We start from the raw sequence: 25945 nt of genomic DNA, 5'->3' as shown, positions 1-25945 counted from the left end.
GCAGCTCGGTCAGGACAGACAGAGATGTGTCTGGTACTGCCCGGGCAGAGGGGCGTCCAGATGGCCTCAGCCCTCCTCCTGCCCCGTGCTTCTCCGATTCTGCGATTGCATTCATGGGAACATGCACTTTGCTTTGCTGACATCTTGTGGAGATCTAGATTTAGTTTAATTTATTGCAAAATATCCTGTTTCGAGTCAGTGGGTTTATCTGTAGGGTGTCTGCTGCTGAAGTGCTGGGGGCAGCGCTGAGAGGGGAAGCTGCACACGCATTGCTGACCGAGCGTTTCTTCTTGCTGAGACTCGCAGAGTAACTCTGAGATCACCTCTCATTTGTAGTAACTGCAGGACCTTTTAATTCTAGCTATCTTCCCAGCATTATTGCTAACAAAGTACCTCAGACCAGGATACATTTTCAGTCTAAACACTTTGCATTTGACTCTTTTGTGCTAGCCCCTGCAATAAGCATCACCTGGTGCTCAGACACTGATGCGAAAGGTTGGGTTTGTGCCCTCCTCCGTGCAAGGATGCTCTGGAGCGATTTTTGGGATGGGTGGATGGGTGTTTCAGCCCGAGGCAGCAGCTGAGGAGACTGCACAGACTGCCAGGACTACACCATCTCCAAACTATAACTCGGTGGTATTTACAATAGAATTAACAAGCAGCAGTTACCTCCGGGGGCTGTAAATGAGACCCAGGCTGGCACCCACACGCCAGCCATCAGTGCACATCACCTCAAACACAGCTGCTCACAGGCAGCTCCAGCCTGCCGGCTGGGGACCCACTGCCCCCCGGAGAGCAGAGTTTGGCCCCACTCCTCGCGCCCTACAGCCCCAGGTAAGCACAGATGTAGACTTTCCTGCTCCATAGGTGAGCGTTTGCATCCAAGTCATACCAGCTCCATCTTCCCCCATCCCTTATCCGTCAAGTCCCCTCTCAGCAGTGGGCATGGAGCAGCAGCTCGAGGAGACTGGGGTATGTCCCACCACAGTTGCTGCAAGATAAGAGGGTGCTTGCGGGTGCCGACGAGGAAGCTGCCAACATACTACAATTTCATATCCAGTTTATCTGGCAGTAGCTTGTCTGTGTACCCAAAACCATGCGAAGGGAAAGTCTACCTGAGTGCCTTACTGTGCAGCACAGTGCTGAATTAAGGAATCCGCACTCATACACAAGTCTGAATCATCCCAAGTCTTTTCTTCCTTCATTGTATGCTTTTCAGAATTACTCCTCTAGTCCAATTCCATCTGGTTGATACTTAAGTACCCACATAGGTTGATTTACCTTGGTAGCACAGTCCATTTTCTACACATTTATTCATGAAGCTCTTACAACTGCTGGCTGGAAATACATCAAGTTCAAGCCCAATTCTATCACCGATTAAAAAAAAAAAAAATTTATTCCGTTCCGAAGAGTATGCAAAAGATTTAAATGACTAAAAAAAAGGAGAATGATTTAAGTTAAGACCCAAAAGAACAAAACAAGGGATAAGTTAACGTTAACACAGAGAGATCAATCCTGTGAAGGGATCCATGACGATAACCTCCTGCCGTGAGCCCCCCAAGCCTCTGGTTGCACTCCAGACCCAATGAAGTGAAGTGGTTTAACACCTGCTACGTGTCAATGCAGTGGAAGTCCCAGGAAGCCTAGATTGAGGTGAGGGTGCTCTGTGCCTTGAAAGACTGAGCTTCTGCTCCAGACTGGGATGCTGGATCATGAGGTGATGCAAAAAGTAGCCCTTCAGATCCTGCTGTGGGAGTGGGACAGCGTAGCAGGGAAATGGGGCATTGAGGCCAAAGCATAAAAAAAAGGGAATAAGCAAGCACTCTCCCATAAATATAAAAACTAGATATTTCAAGCTACAAAATGGCATCATTTTCTTCTTCCTCCAGGCAGTGATTTTTTATAGATACACACCACTCACACAGAGAGACAGTGGGGCAACCCTGAGCAGGTGCGTTCACTCTACCACCTCCCACTACACATCATCTACAAGATCATATCCATAGGAGCCTTACCTAGGCTGAAGTACTCTATAGGACCCACGACACGCTATTTGGATTTTGCTTTGCTCTGGTTGTGGTTCTTGATGTAGGATTCACCCACAGCCGAACACTGCTTAAGACCTCAAGCATCACTTCAGCCCCAGATCAAGGTCCTCAAAAGAATTCTCTGCTACTCTCCAGCACTACTGCATAGTAAACCCATCTGTCCCAATCTTCTTGAGAACAGAGTTAAACAACCTGTGGCTTGAAGTTCTCTGTTGGATGTGTGTGTATCGTTGTCACTTTGGTGAGCATCATTTTGCTTTCAGGCTTATCAGGGAAAGGCTGCCTCAGATCCTTGTGCTATGGTTAGGCTCTCCCTGTATGGGCAGTTTTCTCTCCCATTGCTTGCTGGGCAGACTGTGTGTTTTGCTGCCACGTCGTTCATCCACAAATTCAAAAAAGTCTACAGGTTGCTCAAGGGATTCCCCCTTTCTTAAAATTTCTCTCATACGTACACATGGACTATCAGCATCAGAAGAGCTGAAGATTCAAAGATCAAAAACATCCTCCAGAAATAAATTAATGAGCTGGAAGAAATTACACGATCATTGTGTGCCTCCAGGAGCTAGTGCACGTGTGACTCTACCGAGAAACGACGACTATACTACTGCATAAAAGAAACGAGCATAGTAACAACAGTGGCTTTTCAGCTTATCCACACTACTACGGCCCATATAGGGCTTGATCTTGCAGCCATTGTTCAGGTTGAGTTCCCACTGAAGTCTGTGGCTTCGCATAGGGTTATATTTACTGTTCAAATACATCTGCATAGTACTTTGCCCCTAATCCACATGAAAAGCTCCAGGCTAAGACTGACATCCTTGTAATACCTACAGTAATACTGAGTCTCCTTCAGTGTCCTCTGCGACATGCAAATGTACACACGCACTCATACACGCACGTGTTCTTCTCATTCAGCCTTGCCATGAGTCTCTATTTTTTATCTGTGCTCTTCTCTTGGTTTCCATCTCCCCTTTCTCTGCTGAGGAAGTTGCCTATCAGCACCTTCTACCGCCTTTCTGCTCTAAGGGAGGGAAAGGCTGAAAATCACATTGATAAGGCCAAAGTAGGCAAGGTTACTGATTGGTAGAAAGTTATGGCAGGCAAGTTTACTGGAGAACAGTCAGTATTTGGCAAGGAGTTTTCAGAAGCTCTTGTCTAAAATTTGTAAATGCCCCTCTAAAACTAAGATCAAAACTTAAAGCAATGTTGGTATCAGAAGATTTTTTATAATGAAATGAAGATGGAACAGACTAACTTTTAGTCTTCCTTTGCAAGCTCAGATAATCCAATATGTCAAGGCTGGGGATAGCAAGAAAACTGTTTCTGTGACTTCTAAAAAGAGATGGCTGATCCCACTCTCTGCAGTTTCCTGAGTGATAGAAATTATATTGCTACAGGGGCTGCATAAAGAAAGAAAGAAAGAAGGAAAAAAAAAAAAAACATGTAAAGTCAGGATCCCCATCACTGAATGAGATGAACTGGAAGGAAATGGTATCCAGTTTCTTTCTAGAGAAGCCTAAAGATCAACACTCGCCTGCTGTTTGGGATTGCAAAGATTTGGCACTTCAGCCTTTGCACAGATTGAGCAGACACAGAGCAGCAACGACACAGCTGCAAGAATTAAACTCATTGTCATTCCCCAAAGACCAGAAGAGATCCCAGATTCTAGGAAAGCTGGATGATGTGATCCCTCAGATATTTTGATGTATCCAGGAACTCAGTCATCCCCAGAATGTTTTCTGTAAGTGCTTAAGTGTCATGTGGCATTAGGAGCTCGGGACAGGTGGCTGCACCTGAAAGGTATGCAAAGAATGTAGTACAGGAAGACTCAGCACCTGCAAACGCATAACCTGCAAGGATGCTCCTGGGCTACTGGCGTCAAACATAACAGCTTTGTCTCAGTGGCTGGGGGGAAAAATCATACACCCCTGTTAACTTTGAAGGGTGAGAGTTTCTGTTTTCAGCATTAGTCTCCCTTTGGACTTCTTGAAGAGTGTGAGACTGGGACACCATCAGGTTCATTCTGAAGTCTCCATTCATGATTAAATAAAAACAACTGAGGGGTTCTTGTTCCCCTGCTTGAATGAAGAAGCTCAACTACTCTGTTCAGGAACTCCCAAGCTCAGCAACAGTCCTCCCCCGTAAGTTGTGCCTCTTAAAAATGCTGGGTCCCACTTACATTAATTAGAAAAGCATACAAACAAATAAGGTAGAAGAGGCCTTGTAGAAAAATGTATGAAGTGCCAACCTGAAAGAAATGAACAGCTGAGAAGTCCAGAACATTTTTCCACGCCTGTGGCTGTGATCTTCTGTCTTAGATCTGAAAGCCTCACTGTTGCTGAGGTGTGCCACAGTTGTCTTTTGCATGTTCATGGTCTGGGTCTTCAAATGATGTTGATGTGACAAATTTCAGGCAAAAATATACTGGTAATTAGCCAGAGATCGGTGTTGCCCCTCTGGCAAAACTCTCATAATTTTCTTATCCAAATGAGCAGCTTAAGCAAGACCCTGTAAAACTAAAATTCAAAACTAAGTGGCAGTGGGACAAGGTCCGAGGCTGATATCTTGTTTTTCTTTTCTTTCCATTTTGTAGTTATCAGAAAAAGAGATGCTCTGTTACAAGCTGGAGTGGTCTAAATAAGAATTTAGGCAGCAAGGTTGAGCAGACAGTCTCTGATGTGTGATATCCCATCATAGGAAATTGTTCCCCTGCTACGAGGATGGCAGTCACAGTGCCATGACAGAACCTACTTGATCAAGTCCCAGCTGTAGCCAGGCCATGATATCATATGTTCAGTGAAAGAGACTTCCTTCCTGGTGCATCCCAAGCAGGAAGCAGAGCTGCCCACTACATCTTTCCAAGTCAACTCAGAAGCCAAGTCAGAGGCAGCAACAAGTGGTGGGGCCTCAGGAACTAGAGGGCTAGAACATTTGTACTAGAAGAAGAGACTGGGAAGCACAGTTACTGAGCCTGCCTCTGCCTGCGTCAGAAGCCTGTGTTCCTCAGACTTACAGATCCAGCCTTGGATCAAGGGGACACAGAGCACAGTGCAGCCAGAGGGCAGCAATCCAAAGGGAGCTCCCCACTACAGACAGGTTGGAGGAAACATGAACAAAGAAAGAAGTGAAGCCATCTTGCATCCAGCATGGTATTTGCTACTCTCCGTGGAGGAATGGTAAAGAATGACAGCATTAAAAAGGAGATCACCACCTCCAAAGTTTAGCTAATTAGTCAAGAGAAGCTGCTCTCCACAGCAGTAGCAGAAGACAGAAACAAGTAAGAAATATGATTTTAGCATGTTATTTGACCTTAAAGATCAACTTTTATCATATCATAGCCTTCCTCTAACCCTCTCTGGCCTTCATCAGTTACTCTGAAGAAAATTCACACCAGCTGTCCAGACTATGGGGACTGGTCTGTGCACAGAAGAAAGCAACAACTAATCGGAGGGATCAAATCACAAACTGCAGCACAGAAGAACATAAAATCTTATGATTAACTCCACTCTTCAAGCAAAAAACTCTGCTCCTGCAGGTTCCATAACAGGAAGCTTCTCTGCATGGCAATAGGGACGCAGCTGACAAGAACCTGAGTTTCTGCACTGCATGCAGCATCTCTCATGCCTAGGACACCCTATAGCCTGTATATAATCATTCATACATGAAGCAACTTACAGCAGTTTTAAGTTACATTTGCTTTTCACCTGTCAAGTGTTGAAAAATTATGGTACCTGGGGGGAGAAATGGAAGTGTCATTATTTTTGAGGCTCTATACTGCATGTTATACATCACAGAAGCTTATATTTCCCCAACATACAGCAATATGAGTCCAGATTTGATTAACATAAAAAGACCCTTACCAGAAAGTGAGTAATCTGTATTAGTCATCCTCATGGCTGGAGTATAAGATACACTTGGCATGTCATGGCCCTTCTCCTTCTGTTTCCGTCGATACCACACAAACAGTGCCAGCAAGACCATAATAATTAGAAGGAGAATAATAATTCCAATGATTGCTCCCACTGAGTGCCTCTCTGATCCAAGAGCAGGGCTAATTTTAGTATAGGGGTTTAATTCTTCCATCATAAGAGCCGCTGTTAAAAGTAATTCATAACACACTGTAAGTTGAATTGTACATTTCATTTTTCAAATATATATTTTTAAAAATAAGTTCATCATTGTTTAAAAAAAGAGAGAGGGAGAGATTTAGCTCAGAGAATGGCACTGTACCTTGGTCACATCTGATTCCTTTGAAGCCTGGGCTGCAGTAGCAAGTACCTGTGACATGGTCACATGTAGCATTATTCATGCATTCACATAGTTGTTTGCAACCATAACCAAATGTTCCTGGTGAGCACTCTGGGAAGCCAAAGAAAAAGATTGGAAAGAATCCTATTTTGGGAGGAGGGAGGGAACAGAGGGTGAAATCCTGCCCGAGGAAAAGTCAGTCAAAAGGTCTCCCTGGTTTCAGTGCAGCTAGGATAACATCCATACCATTAGATTACTATTTTAAAGTAGGAAATAAATGTACTTCATTCACAGTTTGGGGTACTACTTAGTAAGCTGTAACCTCCTTTCTGGAAAAGTCATACAAGACTTCTTAAGGATGAAATCAATAATACATACAGAAACTTAAGAGGACTTGATACATATTTCAAATGTACAGAAGTAAATAGAGCATAAGATCAGAAGTTGTAGACAACATCTTGAAAGAGCATTGCATTCTCCAAGTTGACAGATTTTTTTCAGAGGAGGTTGCAAATCTAATTTTTAATGTACTTTTATATGCAACACAATATACTTTTACCACGGAAGCCCACATACTTTCAGAATTATCTCCACTAGGGCTGGAACATGAATACAGCATTGTAGAAGGAATTAGAGAACTGAGCATCTGCATAGTTTGGTTTGCTCTGCTTTTATATTAGAATTCCTGTATTTCTATCACAGACAAAATGATTGAATGTCCAACCGAGAAATTTATTCATACAATTACGATGACGGGCTATTACAATAAATCTGTCGGCAACTTGCTAAACTTCTTGAGGCAATATTCAATAACAAATTGAAGGAAACAACTTTTGGCAACTCCTACTTCGTTCTATAGGAAAGAGACTTTATTGAATGTCACTCGCTATATTTCTTTGGAATATAAGCAATGAACACTAGCCAGTGCCTGTATAATAAGTTGAATATAAAGTTATGTCTCTTTCGTACACATGCAGATTCCCGAATGAGGAAAAATAAAATTACTTTAATCAATGCTCAGTCTGATATTAACCTGCAGCATACTTAAAATGAAGATAGCCTAAATTTTTGGAATGCACCACAGAAATGATGTTTGCATTTAGGCATTTCATATGAAATGCAGCATGACTGCCCATCCAGCAACATTCAAAGGAGGAGGGATAAGGAGGTAAGCAAGGCAACAGTAAGTTGGCCATTTACAGAGGTGGCATATATAAACCCTACATGAGTATGCAAACTTGTTCCTGAGCCACATACTTTACTAAGTGCAAGGATATGCAAATAGAAAAGATGTTCATGATTTTTTTTATATGTACAGATAAATGTAGTAAGCTACAGTTAAGAAGCTCTGCAGCAGGCCTTTTATTTGCAAATTCAACAGGAATGTTATACTATTACCCTACTGCGAAAAAAAAAAAAGAAAAGAAAAAGAAAAAAAGAAAAGAAAAGAAAAACCCCCCAAACCTTGTGGAATTAATGCCGTGGTAAGGTGAGACGAATTTCACCCTCTGCTGGGAGTCAAAGTAAGTGTGTGAGAATTTTCTTTTGATTTACTGCATTAGACAAACAAGTAATTATTCAGCTACAGTGCATACAGTTCTACTACCCTAATTCTTTGTTGTTAAAAGAAGCTGTTTGGCACAGCATGCTAAATATACCAGCAAGACATTGACAACAATTACAATAAGATATGCTGGTGTTCTTGCATAGGTAACCAAAGTTCACTCTCCTCACTGCCTCACGACTGAAGTTAAATGTACATCCTTCTAAAAACAATAAACAGTTTCTGTTTTCTCGATCTATTTTCACTGTAAATGAACTCCAGCCAAGGAGTGCTCAGCTCTTCGGCCCGCAGAGCCTCGTGTGGCCCTGCAGGTCCAGCTGGGTGATTTGCATTCCAACATATGGATGCAGTTGCTGGTAGCGTTTGGAAGAGATTAGTCATTAAGGTTAGTAATGCTAGTAGAAGCCGAGCGGTACATGCTCAGTGCATCAAGGTGAGACGCACTATTTACTGGAACGTGAACGGGGTGAGGGTGAAAAGTGAAAATGCATAAAACAGGGAGCTCATAGTCCAGTGCAGGAATTCCTGGATGTGATTCTCCCATCCTGTCCCTGGAAAGGCTGCTACTTCCATTTCTCCCAATGGAGCATTAAACTGGCCGTGCCATCTTGAATAAAGTGAAGAAACTCACAGCAACAGTCAGATAAAAATGTTTCCTTGGACCACAGGCAATACTGACTTACATCTGAGAGTCCTGCCTCTGGGAACCCATTTTTGACGATACACACAGGATATGCTGATTTGAGAAAATCTCCTTCAAGTCTAATTGTGAACGGTTTAAGTCTGTTATTTGCACAAGGAATTCTGAAAGAAAGCTCCCCCCAGGAGAAATGCAAAAATGAAGTAATATTGCTACTTACTTTGCTCACACTGTTTGCCTGTAAATCCCGTCCTGCATGTGCATTGCCCCGTGACGTGGTCGCAGTCTGCTCCGTTCTGACACTGACAAACATTGGCACAGTTTTTTCCATAAAAAGCTGCTGGGCAACCTTTCAGGAATTAGAACAAGGAAACACTAAGAAATAAACTGAAACATAAACTGAGATACATTAACAGCATAAAAAATGTAGGCTTATAAATCTATGTATTTTCTGCCTCTCTATATATTTAATAACACTTATTTGATCATTCAAATGCAGAGATACTGTGACAGCCAATTTTCTTGAAGTAGTGTTTCTCGTATCTTACAGAATTGCTTCTTAAGTGTTTCAAAAAAAGCAAGTTTGACCCATGTATATAACCTGAATTTTCAAGAAGGGAAAGAAGATGGCTAAACAGAAACTGCCTTAAAGGCCAAATATCAGTTAGTTACTTGAAAATGAGAGGGCTCCCCAGAATTTGATCTCCTCTTTCATAGAGGGCTGATAATTTGGCCCCAGCAGAACCAAAAAATTTCCTACACCAGGTCTGATATAGCAGGGCTTTAACAAGCAGGGACAACACCTGGGCAAACTATGACAATGAATGAACAATCTAAGTAATCGATTCCTCCTTCACCGAGTGGGAATGGCATAAAAAACCTTGAAAAGCTTCAGGGCTATTTTCTCCATGATGACAGAAGATATTCACAAGCACCAAGTGGGTGGTTTAGCAGGCAGGACTGCAATATTTGGAACAGACACGAGGTAGCAGCACACACTTTGACAGATTCCCCAGCAGAATAGTGTGGGAAAGGCTTACGCTGAGTGCAGTAGAGCCCAGTCCAACCATGAGTACATCTACATTCTCCATCGTAAGGGCTGCACATTGCTCCGTTGTGGCAGTTGCATGAATGAAAGCAATCAGGACCCCAAAAACCAGTGGGACAAGCTAGGAAAATAAAAAAGATTTGTCAGCTGACAAAAAAGCAATGATACTGCATTGGTGCAGTGGAGGAACAATAAAGAGAGAACCTAGGAGACCTCAGCAAAGGCAGAACTCTGCATTGTGCAACGATTTCCCGGCAATGAGCATTTCTTCCGAGCTGATAGCTGCTTTGCCCTGCCAGGTTGCAAACCCACAGTCTGACCCCAGCTGTCAAACCCTGGCCCAAGTACTTTTTTCTCCATGTAGATCAGATTGCAAGATCGGTGCCTACGTGCACCAAGAGCCACTGAAACGGTGACCCTAGACAGTGCATTACTCTAAGTGCTCTATCCACTCTTCCTGCCTTACTGGCATTATCTTTGAAGACAATTTAGACAGGGTTTTAAGATGTGGAAGTAATTTAATTTTCTTTTTGATATTCCAGAATTCTTGCATAATAAACTACAGCTATTCATGGTTTACATTTGCTATGCAATCAACTACTAAAATTACCACATTCATTTGAAATACAGAGCGCCACTCAAATTACGTAAAAATGTAAAGAAAACTTATTATCAGTACGAATTCCCATCCACAAAATCAGATTGCTTTTGTTGATGAGGCTAATATTAAATTAAAATCTCCAGTTCTATTATATAGTTCAACAAGTACAATATTAATACATTTTCAGAAGTTATTTTCAGTCATCCTCCAAAAATGAATGCAGCAAGTTATGCAGTTATTAGTGCCAGACTAAAAGATCCAAAATGATGATAACCCTTCAATATAACAACTATATTTTAGCTTTAAAGAGCACTTTCCATTGCTTCCTATTAAAGACATGAATTAATAAGGCATGGTTCCCAGGAAATCTGAAAGTACAGAAACAGTGCCTATTTCGATGCATGCCATTGGCTCCAATTCTGACGATAAATGCAAGTTTCTGGCATATGACAGACATATCTAAAGCCAAAATGAATAGCAAAAACTCTGCCATGACGTAAATCAAACAAAAGGTCACTGAACTCGCACAATATCAATCTGAATAGGATTTGGCCTAAAGTATTCGTGCTACAGGCAACCCGAAATGCTTCGATAATGCTTTTGTATGTAAGAGCTGCAGGGTCTGTGAATATCTCCAGGACTGGCTCTAGAACTGGAGCTAAAATTAGCTCCTTTGTATCTCCATCTCTTGGTCATCCCAGGTTAACCGGTGCACAGAGCGGCTTGACTGAAATAGCTCAGCGCTGGTTCTGCTACACCAGGCCAGGGACCGGCCGGGGCCGGGCGTGAGGCCAGGTTCGTGGTGGGAGATGCACACTTCCCTTACAAGAAGGTAAGTGAGGAAACAGTGAGGTTCCTACTTTGTGAGTCCAAAATATAAAGCAGCTATCACCACGTCCTTCTGCCTAAATTGGAAATTGTGGCTGTTGAACCGGTCTGCCACACTCGGCAAGCAAAAAACTCATTTTTTTTCAAGGTTAACAGAAACTAACAGTCATTTCCCAATTACATGGCTAAATATAATGAGGAATCTGTGCAGCTTTCTGTCTTTTTTTCTTTCCCCCTTTTTTTTCCTGAGTGACAGCAATATTCTGGCTGTGGAAGACACACAATAAAAGCAAAATTACAGCCGTCTGTTTTTATTCGATTCCTACTTTATCACTTGAAGTTTAATATATTTTATTCTGGAATGCTGTCTAATATGCTAGTTGTATCCTGAATATGAAGTAACATTTCTGAATGATAGGATATTGCTTCACTCTGTGATCTATCTTCAATTAAGGGATGCTCTCAGGAAATGACACTTTGGGATCAGCAAATGCCAATCTTCTACCTGGGCAATTTTCAGGAAGAAATCCTGCATCCCTTCAAGCCCACATTGACTTTTACAATTAAATTACATTTAATAGAAATATTTCAGCTGCCTAATTTCTCAATTCTATGGGCTTAGTACATGAAAACATTTACTGGTTAATAATTTCTAATGTAATAGCTGAAAGAAAATGATTTCAAAAATAAATAAAAGAGAATCAGCTAGAAATTAAAAGGAGCATGGAGCTTTCTTTTTTGCTAAGAGCTTATGATCTCCCTTTCCTGTAACAGAAGCTAGTAACTGCTTCTGCAAATTCCAGATGCAGAAACTGATTCAACCCAAAGCTAACTTAGATTAATTAAAAGAAAAAAAGCTATAAAGAGAGTAAGGCACTGGCTACTGTAATACTTTAGGGATTTCCCTGGAATCTGTCTTTGAATTTCAGAAAACACTCAACTGGAGAAATTGCTTTGCTTACCCTGCGAGCAGTCCTTTCCTATCCAGCCTGGGAAGCACTGACACGATCCGTCAATAGGGTTGCACGTCCCGTTCTCAGTGCACTGACAGTCCTCAGCACAGTTCTTCCCGTACTTGCCGCTGGGACAGACTGAAAATACAAGACAATTTACTCAAGGCTTTTGGTCATGAATATTAGGAAGTCATAGGACTTCACATTTAGTGATTAGAGAGAAAAGTAATTATGACATTTTTTGCTTGCATAAGCCAAATGGGCAAATTCTTACTGGAAAGAAGTAAAAGGCAGAAAGTATTCAAGTCTATTTTGTTTGCTTAAGTCTCAGGCTTAAAAACATTAACAGGAAAAAGTCTCTTAGGAATCCATATTTCTGCTGGAGAATGCATCAAATACAGTTAGAAGATTACAATTATTGAAGGACATTACAGAAGGATGAAAACAGGAGAGACAGGAAGGCAGAGGGAGCAGCAAACACAAGGAAGCATCTAGAAGGGATTGATCCAGGTACCTGGCTAAGGGGTCCCTTGGCGCAGACCCTGGGACTGGGCTCTGCAGGGCCCCCAGGACTACAGCCTCAATAACAAGAGCAGGAAGGATTTGGGCTAATCAGCCTAGCAAAGAAGTCTCACAAAGACAAAGAGCAACGGGGACTCTTACTATCAGGTCTCTCTCTAGAGGTTCAGGTCTGTCACGAGGCTGAAGTACCAGGTGTCTACCTCATTGCTGGCCTGGTTTCCTCCGGATCAGACAGTGGCGAGGAAGGAATGTGCCTTTTGCTGCTAGATATACGAGGCATTGCTGAAGACCTTCAACTCTCAGCAACGTCAGTGGGAGGCAGGCTCACAGCATCTCACTGAATCAAATCATGTCATTGCAGAGTGAACCAGGAGCACGAGTGCTACTTCCCTGAGGATTTTCACCATATAAGTCTGGAGGAAGACTACTCCTCCAAGAAAGCATATATCCAATTTCTGAAAAGTCATGTTTGTCTTTTAGCATCCATCCACTTATTCATCTCCAGGAACCCATTACTGTAGTGAGTGCTCACCTGGGCTGCAGCTGATGGATTCTATTAATTAAATATGTTTGAATGAGATTTGTTCGACAGATGTCCTGTACCCTCAAAAATCAGGGTCCATTCCACCCAGCTTATTCCTGAAGTAGGAAGAAAAGAAACTCTGAATTTTCTTCAGAACAATCTTTTAACAGCCTAGGCACAGTGATATAAAACTAACAGACAGCTATATCTTCAACCTCCTACCAAATTATTGGAAATCTTTAACATTAAAATTGATGGAAAGTTCTGCTGAGTAATGAATGAATTGTTGCACTGCTGTGCTCTTATTGGCTGTGCTCCCTGACAAAAACAGATGTATTTTGGAAACAAGATAAAACACACAGTCCATCTCTGTGAAGAATGTAACAAATGAAACTGGACTCGTATCCTGGTAAATAAAAGTGATGTCAAAAAAGTGATTAAGGCACTTCCCTGAATTATGCAACTGTTTCACTATTTCAGCCACTCTCACTTTCTCATAGGCATTCTCTGCAGGTGACCTCAATCTTCCTGACAGTGAATCAGCCACAGATTGAAATCCTGAGCTGTGGTTCATTTGCTTTTACATTATATGCCATCCTCTACTCTTACTATGGCAGAAACCTAAGAATGATGCAGAAGACAATACCGCATAGTCTAGCCACAGACTTATCTGTAGGAGTGGATAAAGTTGGCTTTCAAATTATGTGCTAAGCAGAATAGTTCTCTAACTGAAAAGAGATAAAACTAAACACAATATAGAGACGTAATGAAAAGAACAATATACAGACACAAAGAGAGAGAAGGAAAGAAAAGGCCTCACATCACTGAAAGAGCAAAAACTAAAATGATCCGTCAAGCTGGCTTCTCATGTATGCTATACCATTACTCAATTCCAATGCTCTATACAGAGTCGTTCAATGCGATATTTTTATTGCGGCTTTAAGATGGTGATAGATAACATCACTTAAAGGAAGGCCAGATTTTTTTATATGTACAAAAAATAGTTCTCGAAAGGCTTCCTTAAAATGGAAGCAGATTTACACTGCAGTGTGGAATACTAATGAATTGAGAACAGATTTTTGGTTCAAACACTGATGCCGACAAAGGTAACAGGTCAGACTTGGTAACAGAAACACTTCGGTTCCGGAGATGAAAGCGAGCAGAGGGGTTTCTACTGTGTGAGCACCTCTTGTCTTAGTGAAATGGTCTGGGTGCGCTGCGGGGCATCAGCACGGAAGGATTATAAGCCCCATCCTACCGAAAGGGTTGCGCTCATTAGTTTAAATAATCTGGCTGTGGACTGACACAGTGACTGCCCCGTAAAGTTGTGAGATCCAAATATGCGCGTCTTAAAATGCTGTAAGTATTTTTAAACAAAACTGTAGAGTAAGGACCAATACTGCTTTATTCAGTGTGGACTGTGGTGTTAATCAGCTATAAAAGCCGTGACGTGGGACTCCTGTGGGATGCCAGGTGTGCTTCTGCTGCTCTAACATATTGTCAATCCAACTTGCTACATAGCTGCGAAAGATAATTCTGAAAAGCAGCTGCTTGCTGCTTGCTGCTTAGCCACAGCCATGCGAGAGGGTCGCCGGAGGACCTGGAGAGGCTGTGGGGCATGCCGGACGCTCGCGCTGCTCAGGGAGCTGCAGCCCGCTGCCGGGCGAGCAACAGCGCAAGGTCAAAGTACAAACGTGAAATCTCTGTTTCACGTTTTTTCTCGTGGAAGACATTAATTAGAACCATAGAATCACAGAATTAGCATTCTTCTTTTGACAAAATAAAGTTACATGCTAACTCATTATGACAAACTGCAACACAAATTGATTTTAATTAGGACATGAATATTTTAAAATTAATTTGCTGGATGGATCAACATTTCAAAGTAAAACCAGAAGTGCCGAACATCTGAGCAAAAATAAAATCGAGTTTTCTTAAGAGGATAATTAGCCCTGCTTATGCTTTGAAATCTGGCTAACTTTTCACATAAAATGGACAAATTCACTGAAATACGTTCATACTAATATATTAATTGGTATAATGTTTAGTTCACTGCGCAGCATAGGGAAAAGAAAACGTGGTTATATTTAATCTATGTTTAATGATTTTGCATAAGTACTGTCTGCAATTTCTAACTTACTGAAAAGCAGGTCATTAAAAAGTGTCAGTTCAATTTTTACAGGGATGGTGACTTCACAAGGGCAGTAGCCATTAAGAATAGTCTCTTTTAAATCTGTGCATAGAAAATACCCATAGAAGTATGCCATAATTCAGACTCTGCAGAATATGGCAACGATTTTGCAGGCAGTTTTAGGACAAGACTAAAAACAGAGCCCATGTTTAAAAGGGGACTCACTTTCCAAGGGACAGAAAGGTGACGGACATTCGAGCAGTCGAGGCTAGAACGTGCCTGTGATTTCACTGCTTCATTGCTAGCTCCTGCGCCTCCTACACTTGTAATTGGGTGCACATTATTTGAGCCACTCGCGGAGTCCTGGTCAGCGTAAATAAAGTTGCAGGCATTATCCGGGTGTTTTGGTTTATGTACCCAATAAAATGCAATTAAAAAACCAAAAGGGGCAGAAACCTTGTGATCAGTCTTGCTGCAAAGAGTCGCACCTGCAGACATGTGGGGGGCCAGGCGGCATTTGGGGGTGGGCGCTGCGTACCTTGGCTGCAGAGGGGGCCGGAGAATCCGGGCAGGCAGTCGCAGTGTCCCGACACGTGGTGGCACGGCCCGCCGCTGTGCACGCACTGAGGGCACGCCTGGCTGCAGTGGTGCCCGTAAAAGCCAGGAGGACAAACTGAAGACAGAACAAAATAAGCTGTCACAGGTTTCGGGAAGACTTCTCACTGCAAAGAGCTTTAGCACGCTCTCTGTATCCTAATCACCAGCCAACAATATTTCTTAATTTCTAAGAACCCACAGTTTTGTGAACAGTGGGAATTACAAAGCCTGTTTTCCTATGGCTATATTTCATGGTTGGATTATCCCAGAGCTAATAAAGCGTAAGCTTTGAGTAAAACTCTTTCTGTGGTTCAAACAGTCACATGATCCTACCTCACGTAAGTGCTCTGCTATTTAATAACCCAGCTGAGCTCTCATGGCAGCCCTTCTCAAGAGAGATGCTGCTTTGAGCCTCTCTGCCCCTCTCAAGCTACACACTTTGACAAAACATAGGAGTTTAAGACCTTTGAGACCTCATATGCCACTGGCAGATATGATTAATACCCGGTAATACATTCCAAAGCTTTCCAGACAAGTAGGAAGAGATGCACATATGCCTATGCACAGACAACAGAGCTTCAGAGGCTTGTTTCCTTGGGAAATTAAGCTAAGAAATCAGAGAGGGCGTATTAGGAAACTCCCAATTTTTTGCTTTAAACAACTATGACAAAAGCTGATTTCTAAACTTAAGAGGTACAAAACATGTGCTCAGCTGGGACATTCAGTTTGGACATGCCATTGCAGGAGAAGCATCTACCAGTGAGGAACAGAATCTAAAAATGTTAATTATGATAATAGCATGCAAGATCACCTGATCTACAGCAATAATCATATTGGATAGCTGAGTAAATTTGTCATGAACTGTGTGCTTAATTAGCTTAAAACTTGGATTGAAATTATTATTGAATCTGTCCTCAAGGTATAGTGCCAGGAGGAGGGCTCAGTATCTCTGCTTCAAAGCCCACATAGAATGAAAACCCATCCACTGCCCACAGATTCACTACTACTGATGAACACAGTCATTAACTTGCAGTAGGTAACTCTAAGAAAGACCTTACATGTTTTTATTTTTACTCTTGTGATTCTCTATTATATGGTTCTGGCTCAGTGGTTACTATATCATGTCTGTTCTATTTTTTCCCTGAATGAGATTTTTTCTTTTGGTCCATATGTTCACAGAAGATGTCAGCTTCTTATGCTACTGCAGATTTCCAGGTGGAGCTTAGCTGACAGTTTTGTTGATGACGCACTAACCATAAAACAACCTAGATCACTCCAGTAGACATTTCTGCATGGCTGAGAGCAGGAAACTATCCTGGTCTCTCACATAATCCTGATCACACAGGCGGGACAAGCTGAATGAGGACCTTCCTCGGTACTGCCCTTTAGAGGTTAAATCCTGTTCCTAGTTGAATTTGCAGGAGGAAAACAGGACAGATCTTGAGAGCACATGTAGCAGACCAAAGCCACCTTCAGCTACAGAGGTGTCCTCTTCACAAGAGAGTCCTAAGCCCAAATTCAGCAGAAAAGGTGGGAGCCAGCAGCGTTCCCGGTTCCTATCTTCCGAGGGGGAGCTTCAAGGCAATAGCAGAAGCAGCTGCAGAACGCCTCCGCTGTCATCCCCATGGGAAGGAGAATTTCTCTCCACTAAGTCCTCAGCAAATGTCCTCAGGGCACAGTTTGATTACTGGAGTTATAAGCTGGGGACATAGTTTTCCTCTTGTAGCCTACATGCCATTAGCTGATAAAACTAAGCTGTTTTTTTCAGCTCAGAAAGGCCAGAAACTATTAACTTCTGGAGGTGTTGCATTCTTAGGGTTTCAGATTTGTAAAACAATTTCTTTCCCAATTCCCCAAAGCTCCAAGTGCCACATTTCAGCCTTGGAGAGAGGTTTTACAGCTACACAGATATGCTGAAGCACCTGGAAATTGGGGTTTATAATGGAAATGCTTACAGGCCATTAAGTACAGCAGTGCTAGAGGTCATAGTTAGAATGGCTTTAAATAAAAACTGTCAGCTACAAATTATTTTTAGAGTTGAGTGTGTCCTAATGTCAAGTGTAACTGGTGAAATCAGGAGGGTTATATGAACTGGGCATGGAGAATGTCTTACAGGAAGAACAAGGGCTGCTGCAGAAAAAAACATAGGAAGAAGTTTGCGTGTGCTTTGGATCAGTGAGTAAAGATCCCTAAGGGGCAAATGCTGTTTCCTAGATGAAGCCGATGAAAGGATTTTTATTTCCTCAGCAATGTTTAATACGTAGCAGCAGATTGTCAGACAGGAGCTATTTTGGGCTGCTGTGTTTCTTTTTCTAGCATGTAAGAAAACATTGATTTGTCACTTTGGTAGCCAATGTTCATCCACTCATCAAGAGATGATGGGCTGTAGCTGGCATTTCTCTTTGTGTAATGGGTGAGCTATGGCCTTCCTGGACAAGCTGTCCCCTTCATTTCCTGGGAATCATGTGGTACTCCAGCAAAAATACCAGTAAGTATCTAAGCCATGTTCTCCCATGTGCAGTTCACAGAACCAGTAAGGTTGGAAGGGGCCTTGGAAAGAAGTTGGAAATCATCTAGTCCAACTTCTCAAAGATTTCCTGGTGCTGGTTCCACTGGGGATTGAACCCAAGACCTTCAGCATGTAAAGCAGATGCGATAACTACTACACTACCAGCTGCATCAGTGGCTGTGCACCTTATGACCCTGCAGAATCTGTGTTTAATAGGTGGCCTATCCTTTGCCATGACATTACTGTGAAGCTGTTTTTGCCTAGATCTTTCTGAGTTTTGTATACAAAGATTTTTCTCCTTTCCAGGCTCTCCTGTGACCTCTAGGTGCTGTGGAAGGTCAGAAGGAGAAATCAAAGGCAAGAGCACACCCAGCTCTGCTTTGCTGATGGCACTCTGGGAAACACTAGGGGAAGGGCAGATCTACCTTCCAGGAATTGCGTTACAACAGCAAAATGCTGTTTATCAGCTTGTCAGTACCTGATCTATGCAAGTATTTTGGGGGGGAGCAAAGAGAAGGTAGTAAAACACCACTCTTAGCTCCCTTACCCTTGGAATTTTTTGGCTGAAAAGAATTTTTGGGGCTAATCTTTCCTCCGAGCAAGTTATAAGCTAACACAGCTCTGAAAACTGTGCCTCAGTCTGGCTGGATAGTGCCATAAATGAGCATTTAATTCTGCGTTGCTTCTGCCTATCCATGGAAAAACCTTGGATCTATGGAAAATCTTACTTCTCTGGCACATGGGTCCTCTGTATCCAGGTGCACAGTCACAGCTCCCATCCTGTGGCGAGCAGGATCCCCCGTTCTCGCAGTTGCAGGAGATGGAGCAGTTTGGTCCCCAGCGTCCCTGGGCACATACGTTGTCACAGTGGATGCCTAAAGAAAGCAAGGCACATGGTAGGTTTTCACACAGCTGACTATTCGTTGAGCAGTTTTGGTGGGTTGATGGCTCTCAGTACATTACAGAACAAACAAGGAAGCCTGGAAAGGAAATAGTTACCCTTTTATCTGCCTAATACAGCGACAATTAAGAGAAGGCCAAAGACATGAATTCTGCAGGGGTCAGCAGGCTCCTGTGCGATGCACAGGCTTCCAGCCAAAGAAGCTCAGTGTTGTCTAGGGATGAATGGCAGGCATTGCTTTAAAGTCACAAAACATCTTAAATACCCAGTCTGGAAATACAAAACTGGTTGAAATTTGGTTACTACACTACTGTGAACTGGAAGACTGAAAAAAAGAAAAAAAAAACATATTTCTGTGAAAATATGTCCAATATTTATTTTTCTGAATATATGTAAATTCAGCTCTAAGTTGTGCATTGTTCACTTCCTGGCTTAAATCACTGCACTCTGGATTATTATGCTTTTAAAAGCAATCTTGTGCCATAGTTTGTCACATACAAATGTAAGCTAAGGATTTGATCCTGCACATCATTTCTTGTCCAAGAGGCTCTTACTCCACTGGAATAAGACATCCCAATACCTACAAGCAACCAAACTACTGGCATGATCAAGAGCTATTTGGATCGTAAAAGGTTTGCAGGATGAGCTAAAAGAGACATTAAGAGCTGCCAGCTGCAGAAAGTGGCAGTAGCAAGAGCAAACTGTAGATACTGATAACAACAGAAAAAGTGATTTACAGCCTGGCTTGAAAATTTTCCTAACAACGTTAGCGCACCAGGTGCTTTACAATTGCTCCACCACGCTTTGATGGCATCCACATGCCCTAGCTATGCTGTCAACATGAAACTACTCTTTATCATCCGTGCACATGCCCCCGCTGCCTAATGGGATAAATGCAGACAAGGAGCTGCACAGCCCCAGCTGCAGCCAGAGGTCGGATTAGCACACCGCTAAGGATAAACACAAACCCAGGTAATTTCCTGCCCCTTTGATAACTTCATCTGGATGCTACAGGTAATGTACTGCAATCTGTTCAGAGACTGGACTTCAAGAATTATTAAATCAGCTAAATTATAAACACACTTACAGTGCAGTTTCAAGGCTGTTTTATAAATCTCTGAAGTTAATACAGTAAAATATACTGCAGAGCCAAAATTTCCTTTTTCTGAAGATTAATCACACATTTATAATGTCTCTTCCTAGAAAATCTTAACCAAGGCTGGCAGAAGTACAGTTTGAAATGGGGCTTCTAGTAATACACGATCATAGCCTTATTTATAAAGAGGCATGGCCTATGCTTTAGAACTTAATAAAAAACAAATTAAAATACAATAAAAACATAACACAAGCTCAATTTCTTAATATTTAAGTAAATAAATCCAAACAAAAGGAATGCAAAAAGCTACAAGAAATAGTAATATCTGTATTAGTAAAATGAAGAAAATCAATGATTTTAATATAGCCCTTCCTACTCCTGTTAAAATCAAATACATCTTTGGAATAGTTAAACAATAAATGCTTTGACTGTGCATTTATTTACTATATCTACAATACTCTGCAACTAAAAAGTAATATAATAAATGATTTCCTGCATTTCCTGTGTGTACAGACACACACACACACACATATATGCATATATACACACATTTTAAAGTCTCACTTCAAGCTCCCAGAAGTGTAATTCAAACAGAAATGTCTGAATGTGTATCTTCTGACTGCAATATTAAAAATGCAACTTTCTGATTGCGAATAAACTACTTTTAAATGGAGACAATTAAATAGCATTATTTCTTGTTTCTTTGGGCAAAATTTGGGGAAAAATGATACTGGCTGCTTTCTCTTGCAAGGTAGCTGAATGCCAGGGCTGTTCATTGCACAGCAAAGTCCTTCAATTTGGTAACGAATAACGAGGGATGTCTTCCCACTCCTACTGAAGGCAATGAGTCACTGTGAAGCTGATTGTTGTAACAAAATGTAAAGGGGGGCAAAAGGAAAGCTGCTGGAAGACACTGATACCCATTACAGCATATATTTATTTATTAATTTTCAGAAGACATCTGAGAAGGTGCTGCAATCATTTTTTTATTACTTTGTATTACTCTAAGTTAATTCTCAAGGAAGACTTCATTTTTTGGAGGCTCTTACACGTATTGAATTGCACTTGTAAGTGAGAAGTAAGAGTTGCATCTGGGCATGCATGTCCTATGGAGCTTTGCTAAAAAGGCACCTTAATTTTACAATTCCCTAACTTGACAGCATATGGAAGGGGAGTCCATACCTCCCAGCTACTTTGCAGCTGGAGTTAGTGAAGCAATAAGCTTCCTTAATATAAAACTTTAATGTTTATCTAGGAATTGGCTGATGAACATTCTGATAAGCAATTAGTTTTCAATTTCCAGAAATACAAAATACGCTGAAGTTGACGCATCTCAGTATGACCTCCAATTACAACCCTAGATTCCTAATTTATGAACAAATTCCCTGTTTTAAAAGCGTGATGTACAAATTGGACAACTATCAGAAGAGTAAGTCCTTGAAGCTGCAGGAAGCAGTTCTATACATAAACCCTATTGCCTAGATACCAGGAAATTATCTTAGTGCCTGAGACTGTGGTTCACAATTGCAGATAGTAGGATGAAATTACACTTTGAAAAGCTTCTCAAACAATGTTTTGGGGCTGAATTGTAAAAGAAATTCAGGTAAGTTACATAACGTTATAGTTGTCCACTGTACCTAGGCAAAGGACGTTGGCACTCCTGAACCGTAGCATGGAGGCAAGGTCAGAGCAGAACCCACTGTGGCCTTTAATTCAACCCATGAAACAGCAGCCACAAATTTTCACCGGATGAAGGAAGGTTCTTTGCATTAAAATGCACAAATTGTACTGTGAAAGATTCAGCTAACATGCACAAAACCATCATGAAAAGGAGCAGAAAATGAAAAATAGAAGAACAAACAGCCAGACAACTGGGACGAAAGGCATCTGCTCAGAGTTACTTCCTCTGCTGCTTCCTCCACTAATCCTGGTTTTAATGGGGGTTTGCCCAAGCAAGGCAGACCTAATACTGCTTGTAACTACATCGCACTGAAGGACTTTGGAGAGAAACATTCCTGAAAGCAAGACATAAGAATCCCCCCTTTCCCCTCTCCAGCTGAGTGGTGCCGTTTCTCTCATGCCTGGGGATTGTATCTCAGTAAAATCTGCCATTGGGTTTTTTTTGCCTTGTCTTTAGACAGTTGGAAACTAATACTCCAAAAATAATAGAAGAGAAAACATGGATGGAATAAATGAGAGCCAGTGGCCTATTTCTGACCACCGCTATGCCCTGACAGTAGCCTCTGCAGCAGGGCCTGAATGCTGCCCAAGACCTAACTATTTTTCAGGGATGCAGGAATTTGATAAATTATAGGATGTAATTCCCTTCCCCCATATACTTTAAATTTATAGCTACCAGTGTACAACTGTAATTATTTCCCCGAATAAGATCTTCATCTTTTTTTATCCCCAATAATCACAATCTAAAGACAGATGCAACATCAATTAGCAATGACAGGAACGCTTTCAGCAGACATTTGAATCCAACACAAACATTGTGCTCTCCTCCACCTGTCTCTCAACATGATATGAAGTCATAATAATCTCTTGTCTCTAGCGTTTGAATAGCTTTGGAAAGAGCTGCTTTTTATGCATAAATAGGCATCGGATTAATGCGGGTAATACAGCGGAGACCTGAAGTTTGGTGAGTCATGCTTGGCTTCTTTCATTGGGATGCCTGGTAACCTTTATCTCCAGCACGAATAATTCTTAATGGTATTTTGTCTACCTGTTGACACAGTGCATGGTGACAAAACCACAGCAGTAGCAACAGAGCTTCAACAGCAGCAAATAATCTAATCATTATAGCTGCAAGGCTGCCGTAGACAAATGGTTTCTTACAGGGGGGTGGCAGGCAGGCACTTGATTGCACTGCAAGCGCCATGGGACTGTATCGCTGCAAGTGCTCTCTAGCATGCGATATTCCTTCAGCCTTGGTGAAGCTTTGGGAAAGGACCTTGACATCCAAAGGGCAACAGGTTCACACACGTGCCCAACCCGGCTCCCCAAGAAAGCCCCTCATGGCCCCACTGAATACTGAATTCCCAGGAACCTCCTAATTTGTATTTCAGGTAATGATTTCTATAATCATACGTTCACCTTGTCTTTAACCTTCTTCTCTTTTCTCTCCCCAGCACCCTTACAGTTGTTACACTTATGTTTTAGCTATAAATTCTATTTAAATCTGTTCTGTATTTAAGATTAGATCAGCATGCTTTGCTAAGTAGTGAATACTTTGCTGCTTCAATCTACAAAAGGTAAAAGAAAATTCAATCAGAGCACAAGAAAAATCTGTCTGAGTAGCTCTGGATCAGCTGTTCAGAAGGTATTATGATAGCAAATGAACAAGATTTTATAAAGAATACTTGATGCTTTTCTATTGTTTTTTGTATCTTCATATATTTTCCCACTCCAGGGTTTGCCTCAGGTGTTTGACTCAAATGCACTCAGAAAGAACGTAGTACAATTCATGACAACTCAGCTCTTAGGATGCTGAAGAACAAGCAAATCTGTTTGGGGAGGGTAACAGACAGAAGAAAACATAAAGGGATCTCCCATAAAAATAAATGGAAACATTAAGAATTGATGGCTGCTCATCTAGTCTGCAAATAAGCTATTTTTGTTTTTATATAGTGAGACTAACAGAGATAACAGCAGCCACATTATGTACAAAGTTTGGTGGCGTCCTCAGAATGCTTTTCTAACTGTGAAATGGTTTTCAGATGGATAGTGTGGAGCCCTTATTTACCTTGCTAAGAGTTGCCCACCAGTGGACTTCAGAACAACAACTCCTGTATAACAGCCCATCAGTCTAAACGAAAGCGCCGTGATCTGGTCCTAAATAATGAAGAATAAGCCTTTCCCTGCAGCCAGTGAAAAATTCTAAATTGTCTCTTCTCCCATCATTGCATGGGCGATTTATGCACCCATTAATATAAGTGTTTTTCTGAAAGTAATATACTTACAGCCTAATGCACCTCCGTGGAGCACTAATCCTACCCCTATTTTTAATTATCTAGAGAAAACTCCAGATATGAATCATCCAACTCAGGGAATTTATGTAATAAAAGCTTTTGAGGCAAGAGACCTACCTCACAAGAAATAGAGGAAGTCAAAATGTTTGCTAAATTAAGGATCATCTGGTTCCCCTTGTTGCGGGATATTCTCCAAGGCACACTGCTGCAGGCGGGAGCGGGAAGTTGCTGCTGGCATAAGGCTAGATCTAGGAGGAAACACTACTAAAAGGATCAGCGTCTATCGAGTCCGCCTCCACCGTTTGGGGCATTTCCTCCCTACATCGTCTCAAACTTGGACATGATTTTAGGCTGGGAAGGAGCAAGAACATGGGGAGAATCAAGCTGACCATCAGCCTGGTAAACAGGAACGAAGAATTTATAAGTGAAATAATTTATTGCTTTCCAGACTTTCAAATGTTCAACCCCCCTCCAAGATAAGCCATGAACCAAGAGCTGCTCTAAAATTGAATGTGTGTAAGTCATTCGTATTTGATAACGCTGATCGAAATTTAAGCTGTTTTTTCTCCTTTGCGTAGAATGGAAAAGAAGATATTTATAACGTTTGTCACTGTAAACACCTTTCACCAATAACATATACACACACACACAAACACACACACACACACACACATATACACACAAGGTTTCAGCTTCCTGATTGTTTATTGAATGGACTTTCCCTTTTCTTCACATGCTGCATGCCAACATCCAGTATTTAGTCTGCTGAAATGTTCACAAACAATTTTCGCTGCTTCTCACTCAGATTTATTTATAGGTGAATGTATTGTACACACAGCCAAGCTTATATATAAAATGCCTTCATATTAAAATAGGAAACATAGAGTATCTCTAGCACCAAGCTTCATTTTTAGACCCATTATATTAGCATAATCCAGAGTGCCATCCAAGCTATGTCTCGTCATATAAATTAAAAAGCTGTCCTTTAATAAGTGAAAACAAAACCAAAAATAAATACAGAGATAGGTTAGCTCAAATCTCTTTTGTATTTATAGCGCTAATACTGCAATGATTTGCATGCATGCTTAAGTTTAGCAGTAGGCTTACTGCAGTTTCTTATTATAGTCTAAGGGTCTGGTCCAACTCCCACTGAATGAGTGGCAAAAATCCAACAGATTTCATGAGAGGTGGAATATACGCTAAATTTGGTGCAAGACGAACATAACTAAACCTCTCTTGGATGAGAACCTGGATCCCCCTAGATAACTGCCAAGGAGTGTACGGACATAATTAATGTCAGGACATCAATGAAGTCTTTGATATAACTTCATAATTCATATTTTTGAAAATTAGCCTTATATCAGCAGGAACCATACTTCAAGGTTCCTGTCAAAGAGAGAATTTTAAAGCACAGACTGACATTAAAATCTTATCAACTCACTTGAAATTAAGTCAATGAAAAATTAAAGCTAATTTCTAATAAGCTTATGTTACATTTATAGACTAAAGGGCACTTGTCAAACCCAGAGAGCAGGCATACCTTTTCATATGAAAAAGATTTTTACATTTGAAAGGTAGAGGCCAGAAGTGAGCTAGAATAAAATGCACCATTTTAGACTGACTCTTAAAATTTCTAGTTTTTCTGTCTGTTTTAAGCTAATGTAAGGATACAGAATAATCATAGAAATAAATTATTAATTTAAGAATCTGGGATAAGACTGCCAAAAGTGGTAAGTGCAAAATATGGCTTAGATAATGGGAT

The 25945-nt window shown here is 41.4% G+C and overlaps 1 protein-coding gene across 2 annotated transcripts in view; it reads right to left on the bottom strand.

The window, feature by feature from the left end:
- MEGF11 (multiple EGF like domains 11) overlaps positions 1-25945 on the bottom strand; it is a 196848-nt gene that overhangs the window by 18913 nt on the left and 151990 nt on the right. For both annotated transcript variants that reach the window (XM_062583487.1, XM_062583488.1), the window contains exons 11-17: positions 18941-19087; positions 15645-15779; positions 11940-12068; positions 9541-9669; positions 8721-8849; positions 6279-6407; positions 5909-6142 (exon numbers count right to left, since the gene is read on the bottom strand). In XM_062583487.1, the coding sequence (XP_062439471.1) occupies positions 5909-6142; positions 6279-6407; positions 8721-8849; positions 9541-9669; positions 11940-12068; positions 15645-15779; positions 18941-19087 (1032 nt within the window). The remainder of the gene's footprint in view (positions 1-5908; positions 6143-6278; positions 6408-8720; positions 8850-9540; positions 9670-11939; positions 12069-15644; positions 15780-18940; positions 19088-25945) is intronic.

This window comes from Rhea pennata, chromosome 10 (genome assembly GCF_028389875.1).
Source record: "Rhea pennata isolate bPtePen1 chromosome 10, bPtePen1.pri, whole genome shotgun sequence".
Classification (NCBI taxonomy): domain Eukaryota; kingdom Metazoa; phylum Chordata; class Aves; order Rheiformes; family Rheidae; genus Rhea; species Rhea pennata.
The sequence above is the reverse complement of the archived record's forward strand: the minus strand, read 5'-3'. Positions and strand labels throughout refer to the sequence as shown.